General features: G+C 54.0%; 2 protein-coding genes across 2 annotated transcripts; one reads left to right on the top strand and one right to left on the bottom strand.

Moving 5' to 3' along the window:
* Positions 1 to 577: 577 nt before the first annotated feature.
* fucP-1 (L-fucose-proton symporter) lies at positions 578 to 3599 on the top strand (the record flags this gene model as incomplete). The annotated part of the gene is made up of 2 exons (XM_032033581.1): positions 578 to 883; positions 954 to 3599. 2 exons carry the CDS (start codon positions 578 to 580, stop codon positions 3597 to 3599), a joined length of 2952 nt encoding a protein of 983 aa, XP_031887305.1.
* A 159-nt stretch (positions 3600 to 3758) lies between these two features.
* CGGC5_v006012 (Dihydroorotate dehydrogenase) lies at positions 3759 to 4802 on the bottom strand (the record flags this gene model as incomplete). The annotated part of the gene is made up of 1 exon (XM_032033579.1): positions 3759 to 4802. The coding sequence occupies one exon, from the start codon at positions 4800 to 4802 to the stop codon at positions 3759 to 3761; it is 1044 nt and encodes a 347-aa protein (XP_031887162.1).
* Positions 4803 to 7705: the final 2903 nt, after the last annotated feature.

Raw genomic sequence — 7705 nt, 5'->3', positions numbered from 1 at the left:
TTGTTCTTGCCAGCAGCTTGTATGACGCTTGCGCCCTCTCTGCCTGTGCCAGTGCCAATTGCGCGCCGCGGATTCGTCGGACCTCCACACCACTTGGAACTGCCGACCACGAACATATTCGCGCAAGCTTGCAGCTAGAAGGATTACATGACTGTACCAGACTACTTGGACGGGGAAAAAACTTACAACTTTACTGCCCCAGCCTTTTCCCGCCAGCCAGCTTCTTTACCCGTTTCCCCGGCCGCCACGAACGACTAAGCGACCCCGACATTTTTTTTCCCATCTCCCCAAAACAGCCATCGCCAAAGCTTCTCCAACCTGTCGACCTCGTCGCGTGTGCCCGTCCAACCCACGATAGCTGCGCCGCTGCCGAACGTCCTTCGCCCAGGACCCTCGATGCCCGCCGAGCGAGTTGCGCCCCGAACGTCAACACACTTACTGCGTCCATGTGTCAGACCCTAAAGCCATGGCATGGTTGTCATCGGTGTACAGTTAGCAACCCACCGTCCTTCTCCAAACCTCCGTGGTGGTAAATCCTGGCCGACTCCTCCTGCCTCGACGCTTCTTCTCGCCGAGCATGTCAGTCGTCACTGCTACTGACGATGGCGTCCCGGATCGTGGCCCGGCTGTCTTTGCCGTGACAACGGCAACATTCGTATTAGCGAGTGTCATGGTAGCCGCCCGCCTTTTCTGCAGGCGCTTCATCGTCAGAAATGTCAGCTGGGACGACAAGACCATGTTCCTGGCCTGGCTGATTGCCTTTGGATTGTCTTTCACCATTTGCTTCGGTACCCGTAGAGGACTTGGTCGTTACGATTCCGACATTGCTAGGAGCCATTGGGATTCATTGCGAGCGTGCGAATATGTCTTTTCAATACTCTATGTGAGTGACCTCCCGGCGCCGTTGGCGTGCCTGTTGCGCTGTGGCCCGCCGCCTGCTTACAACCTCACAGAATCCCGCCCTTATGGCAACAAAAACCGCCGTCTTGATCTTTTACTTGCGACTCTCCAAAAACACCCAAAAAGTACTCAGATTCGCTTCTTGGGTCACTTTAGGCATCGTCAATCTCGCTGGCACCGTGCTCACCCTCATGAACATTTTTCAATGTCGACCCGTTCAAGCAGCGTGGGAGGTTGGGCAGGACACCTCCCAATGCATCCCACTGCTCACCGAATTCATTTGCTCAGCGCCGATAAATATCGTCACCGATCTGGCCATCTTGGCCCTCCCGATACCAGTCTTAACCGGCATGAGACTGCCTCCTAGGCAGAAAATTATCCTCGTCCTTACCTTTACCCTCGGTATCTTTGTTACTGTCGTGGACGTCGTCCGCATCTACTACTTACAGCAAGCCGTCACCTCTGTCCCCACCGGCGTATCGACCGACCCGAACTCCCGCTTTGGCGGCACCCCGAACTTCGCTTGGAACTCGTCTCTGTCTTTCATGTGGTCAGCTGTGGAAGTGAACGTTGGAATGTCATGTGCTTGCATCCCGACTCTGAAGCCTCTCATCATCAAGATCCTCCCTGCCATGATCATTGACCCCGACGGAACACGTTCGAGCACTCAGACGGAAAAGGACATCCTGGACAGCCCGAGAAACCGCAACGGCAGCGACGGCCTGATTTCACCGACAACGAACCCGAACCGCGGCAGTGTTAGTGTCCAGCAGCCACCTGCGGCGGCTCGTGCCAGCCGAGATTTCGGAGCGTCGTTAAATCCTACGACTGCAGACACCGATGGCAATGGGTTGACCGCGCTCGAGTTTCTCACCACCCCCGAAATGACGTTGGAACAGTTCGAGGCGTCCAGCGCAGGCAGGCTAGGTGGGATGAGGACCAGAACTTCTATGGCGACCAGCAGAGAGAACACCATCTATTTTGGCTTCGTCAACATGAGGCGGCCGAAAAGCATGGTCAAGTGTGACTCTCAAGAATCGTTCCGCTACTGCCTCGTGGTTACCATCTTGTTCCTAATGTGGGGCATCTCGTACGGCCTGCTCAACACCCTCAACAACGTCATTTCGAGCGTCTCACAAATGTCTGTGGCCCAGACACTTGGTCTTACAACCGCATACTTTGGCGGCGGTTACTTCTTCGGCCCCTTAGTCGTGGGTGAGTGGATTTTGAGGCGCGATGAGCACCACCGCAGAAACCGGAAGAATAACCGGCACGGGGCCGAGAGCGTCGGGGGCTTCAAGGTGACATTCATCGTTGGACTTTGCTTTTATGGCGTTGGAACCATTATCTTCTGGCCATCTGCCGTCACCAAGTCTTGGGGTGGTTTCTTGCTCAGCAACTTTGTCGTTGGCTTTGGTTTGTCCGTCCTGGAAACAGGTGCAAACGCCTTCCTGATTCTCTGTGGGCCGCCAGAGTACGGCGAGACACGACTTCTGCTCGCCCAGGGCGTTCAAGGCATCGGTGCCGTTCTAAGCGGTCTGATGGCTCAGCGGGTCTTCTTCACAAAGATCACCAATCAGGACGGTACCAACGACAACTCCACAACGCTACTCAACGTCCAATGGACCTACCTTGCCATCACGCTTTTGTGTGTGGCCCTCGGGCTGTTCTTCTACTACATGCCCTTACCAGAATTAAACGATAACGAACTACAAGAGACAGCCGACCGGCTGCCAGTCAACCCCCATAAGCGCAGCATTGGCGGGCTACAACTCCGAACATGGAGTCTAATATTTGCCGTCATTGCCCAGTGGACTTACGTCGCTTCGCAAGAATGCAACAACATATTTTTTCGTGCCCTGCTCATTGCCATCCTTCCGAACCAAGAAGACGCCGGATCAGCGGCAACGAACGCAGACACAAACCCAGGGGAGAACAGCGACAAACCGCCTGGCCTTGCACTGGGGGTGACGGACTATCACCTCGTTGCCCACAGCGCATTTGCCGTATCGCGATTCATCGTCGCATACCTCACGTACTTGTCCGTTCGAAACCCTCGCATGCCAAAGCCGAGAACGTGGCTATCAATCAGCGTGGGCCTGTCGCTTTTCGCTGCCCTTCTCACGGTTGTACTCAGGCCGGCGAACCCCAACATGCTGCTGATCCCGGTTGTTCTGTTCTACTTTGGCGAAGGACCCGTCTGGCCGCTGATCTTTGCCATCGGCCTTCGAGGCCAGGGCCGGCGGACGAAGCGGGCAGCCGCTTTCATCACCATGGGTGGCTCCGGCGCCGCCTTCTTTCCCTACGTCATGTACGCCATCATCAACAACGGCGCCACGGTGCAGCTTGCATTTGTCCTCATCGTGGCCCTCTTCGTGCTGACGGCCTTTTACCCAATCTGGCTCGAGTCCCTCAAGGACGCAAGGGCTATGACGAATCCTGAGCACTCGGTCATTACCGCCGAGGAGCGTCAGGCTCACGAAGACGAGATCGACATGAACCGCGAAGTGAGACGGCGCCGAAGAACAATGTCCACCATTGCGGCGAAGAGCAAGAGAGGCAGCATTTTTAGCAAAATATCCCCGTTTGGCAGAACCAACGGGGAAAGCGTTACTCCCCCGGCCGTTGAGCATTCTGAAGAAAAGAACTCCAACAAGTCGTCCGAGGCGAGCAACGATACACGGTCCCAGACCGTATGAATGAGCGATGTTTTTGATTACTGTGCAGGCCCTTGAGCCTGTTTATATTAATTGTTATATACCCAATGATAATGACGTTCGATGAATGAAAAGTTATGATTTAGACATTTCATATCTTGTCCGCTTCTAAATTTTTCCGTGAGCTTCAATGGTGACCACCTACTGTGCCAACCCTGACGAAATCTTTTCAAAAACCTGCACGCCCTCTCTACCCAGCGCCGTGCCGACCCCGACGGCATGCGCGCCGACGCTTTTCATCCGCCTGAACCCATCCGCATCCGACACACCGCCGACCCCGATGACTTTGATGTGCAACAACTCAGGCTCCTGCGAGACCAGCTCCGCAATCGTCTTCACGTTTCCCAGAGCCAGCGGGTGCAGCGGCGCACCAGCCATGCCTCCGAGCCCGGAGCCGGGGAGCCGCGGCGCCAGCCCATCCCCCTCTTCTTCCAACAACAGACACGAGCCGAGCGTGTTCACCGCCGTGATGAAGCTGATCTTGCTCGGCACCTTGAGCATCGCGTTCCTGGTCACGACGGTCGCGTCCTCGCGCAGCGCGGCGATGAGCTCCTGGTAGTGCGCCGGGTGCGTGTACGGCGGCGTCTTCAGTCCGACGGGGATGGCGGGCGTCTGCGGGAGGGCGGCGAGGTAGGCCTTCAGCTGGGCGCGGTCGGACGCCGGCGGCGCGGCGGCGGCGATGTTGGGGCACGAGAGGTTGATCTCCATCGCGAGCGGGTGCGGCGTCGTGGGCGCGAAGGCGGCGACGCGGGCGTAGCATTCTGCGATCTCGTCCGGGGAGCCGGTGACGCTTATGATGACGAGCTTGCGGTGGTGGTGGCCCTCGATGGGGGACGTGGGGAGCTCGGCGATGAAGTCGAGGTAGGTGTCGAGGGGGAGCGGGGAGTAGCCCAGGTTGTTGAGCGAGGCGACGTCTTCGGGGCGCAGGTCTTTCGGGGTGGTGTGGTGGGAGGAGGAGTTGGGGACGGTGGGGGAGGGGTGGGAGGTTGACGGGGAGAAGAAGGTGTACTGGTGGCGCGCGTCGGAGTGGGCGAAGCCGGCGAGGAGGGAGGTGCGCGTGGTGAGGGCGCCGGTGTGCGGCGAGGCGTGGAGGGCTTTGAGGTCGGAGAGCGTTGTGCACCAGGGGTTGGCGGAGTTGAGGAGGGGCGGGGAGATTTTGAGCTCCGGGGGAGGAGGGGCGTTCATCTTTGGGGGTTTTCGGGTGCTTCTCTGATGAAGTTTCCTGAATGGTGTTGAAGGAATTACTCACTGAGACATGGGATAGTGAGTGTGGCAGTATGTCTGTGTAAGTGAGTGAGTTCGCAATGAATGATGAGAGGGAAATGACTTGAGGTTGTCGTCAGGTCCCCCGAGTCCCGCGCGCCGATGTGGGGGGAGGCGGGGTTGATAAGATAAGCCGCCCCGGCGAGGTCCGAGGGGCCGGACGAGCCTTTCGGCCGATGTTCGACGGTCAGATTTGTGGCTTCCGTGGATTGGAGGGAAAGTATGTTCTTCGCCAGTTTAGGAAGGTTCTGTGCGGTGGTTAGTTGCGTAAGAGGCAGGCAGAGTTGGACATGGTTTGAAGCCATGTATAAAGGCGTCAATGTCAATGTCTGCTCAATGGCTTCTTTCACGCAAATGAGGTATATCGTCTCAAGGTTTTCAATAGAATTCTCATCACAATCCTATAGGACATGATGATTTAGCCAAGAGAGCCCCATTAACGTTTCAATTGTCTCCGCGATGTTAATTAATACGGCTAGAATACTCACCGAGCGGTGCAAAAGAACGAAGAAAGACTGCTGTATCGGTCACCACATCAATATCAAGATATGATATGACTGTTTTCATGTATGCGTTGCTGAACATTCTGCGGAAAACTCAGAGACGACTGTACCGACATTGGCTGGTGTAGGATCAAGCTTGGGAGAAGATAATCAGCCTTCGTTTGGACCGTCTGGGCGAAATTCCAAAGGTTGAGCATTATCGCACCTCCTACTAAGCAAAATGATCAATCCATAACATTGACGACCCTGACTCTATTTACAAGAACACATGGGTTCATGAGGCTTGAACCCAAAACCATGAGAACGCAGAGGATATTGCTAACGTTTCTTGTTTATGGATCGGTGCGCACTGGTTGATCAGGCTCTTGACTAGATGCTCCCGTTTTTTTGAAGCACTCATCACAGAAGTGCTAGTGCAGTAGTATGAATACATGCATGATACCACAAAGAATGCAGAGAAGACGAGTAGAAAGACGACATTTGATATATTCAGTCTCGCGGAGCGCTCTTGTTGAATTAGTTGGGGATGTATCAACTTCAGATCAGAGTGCGCACCCGCCCGCATTTCTCTCGCAGCTGGGCCTGGCTAGAGGAAGTTTCCATGGCTACGCCCTCTGCCTATTTATAGTATCCTATTTTCAGACCAGACCCAGATCATTCACGCCATAGGGCTGAGGTGGTCCGACGGAGGGTGTGAATATCCAGGCGTGGCCACACCCGGCATGCCCAAGAGTCTCACCACGTCACCATGCAGCCCCAGGAATTCAACATAATGACAGATGTAGATCCGTGATGATTTTTGTCCGGCCTCAAAAGACGGCGTGGACTTTAAGAGCTATTTAACGATCTCTCATAGGACTTCCTCTTCGTGAATGCCACGGGAATGTAGTGATGAACCCATCAGGAACGCCGCCTGATCCAAGTCGCTTACCGTATCAAGAAAGAAGAACAAGCGGTCGTAAGTCGAATTGGTAAAGCTTCAGTCGTTGATCAGTTTACTTCAGATGGTGTTCCGAAGCGACATACCTATCGAGAACACAAATATTTCTCAAGTAGTTAGGGACGAAGATGGCCGACAGCCCGATGAATTCGGGCTTTCAAAATCATTTTGGATTCGTGCCTGATTTCGCATCATATTCTTGGCCAAGGTACCTCAAGATCCGGTGAGGCCGTAATCAAAGACACCCATTGCTGCATACCGGGCGTTGCGGCTTCGTACGAAGAACCCGCCTTTTTAAGAGGCTACAAGGCTCTGACTAGACGGTCGCCTCCGCGAATGCGAAGAAACATCTTGAACTGTGACATTGGTTCTCGCAGAGAGCGAGCAGTACACATGTTTGCGTTACTGTTTACTTCTTCTGTGGATGAAATGACTTCAAGCTCGAGCTTTGGTTCGGGAAAGATAATGTGTTGGGTACTGTTCTTTGCAGCAGAAAAGCATTCAACACAGTGGGATATGATTGGTCAAGCAAGCTTTTTGGAACATACAAGATCATGACGCCTTATGTGTTGCTTCTGCCCGTCGTCATCGTAGTCTCTATCATATGTATGATCGTTCTTACTTTAGAGTTTAACAGTAATGGCTTCAGCTTCAGTAGCTGGTGACATTTAAAACAGGAAGAAGGGCCGATGGTGGCTGCCGACCAGGAACTAGAGCTCCTTAACCGACCAAGGTTGGAAATGAACTGCCATGTCCGAGATTCAGGACATATCCACAGCGCTCTACGTGGTTCCTTTTAAACACCTCCGATTTTCGAGGAATAGGCCGCGCAGACTGCTTTTAGAGTTGACGATAGACTGCTTAAGAAACTCACCGGAGCGTTGCCCTTCTTCGTCTAGAGGACGGCCGTGATTCTCAGGTCTGAAAGAAGTTGTACCATGCAAGCTCTGTTCTCAGGAGTTGCAATAACATACGACCAATGGAGTGCATAGACACACTTCTTGACCACCAATGTTGCGGGCGTTGCTCGTATACGGCCCAGGAGAGGAAGAGCCTATGCAATAACTACTATCTCGCCGAGTTGACGGTGCTCATTATGCTTCCCGTGCAACATATGAGTACTACAGATAGACCGAACGCGACCACGTCGCATTTATTGAGGACTAGTTCCCCAGGGACTGAAGCATTTTCGCCAAGTGCGTATCTAATTTCGGATTGTGATCGGGTTCTCAAGCACTTTGCGTCTAGCTCCTGGCGTGCAGGTGGTCTTGCACTCACTCGCTAGATAGATGTAGAATTAGGGCCGGCGGTGGTTTGAAAGCAAAGACGAATTGATGCTGCTCTGATTCTTGCAGTATCAAATAACAGTCTGGCACAACGAC

Source organism: Colletotrichum fructicola, assembly GCF_000319635.2.
Source record: "Colletotrichum fructicola Nara gc5 chromosome Unknown KSG_Nara_v1_contig03, whole genome shotgun sequence".
Classification (NCBI taxonomy): Eukaryota; Fungi; Ascomycota; class Sordariomycetes; order Glomerellales; family Glomerellaceae; genus Colletotrichum; species Colletotrichum fructicola.
The sequence above is the reverse complement of the archived record's forward strand: the minus strand, read 5'-3'. Positions and strand labels throughout refer to the sequence as shown.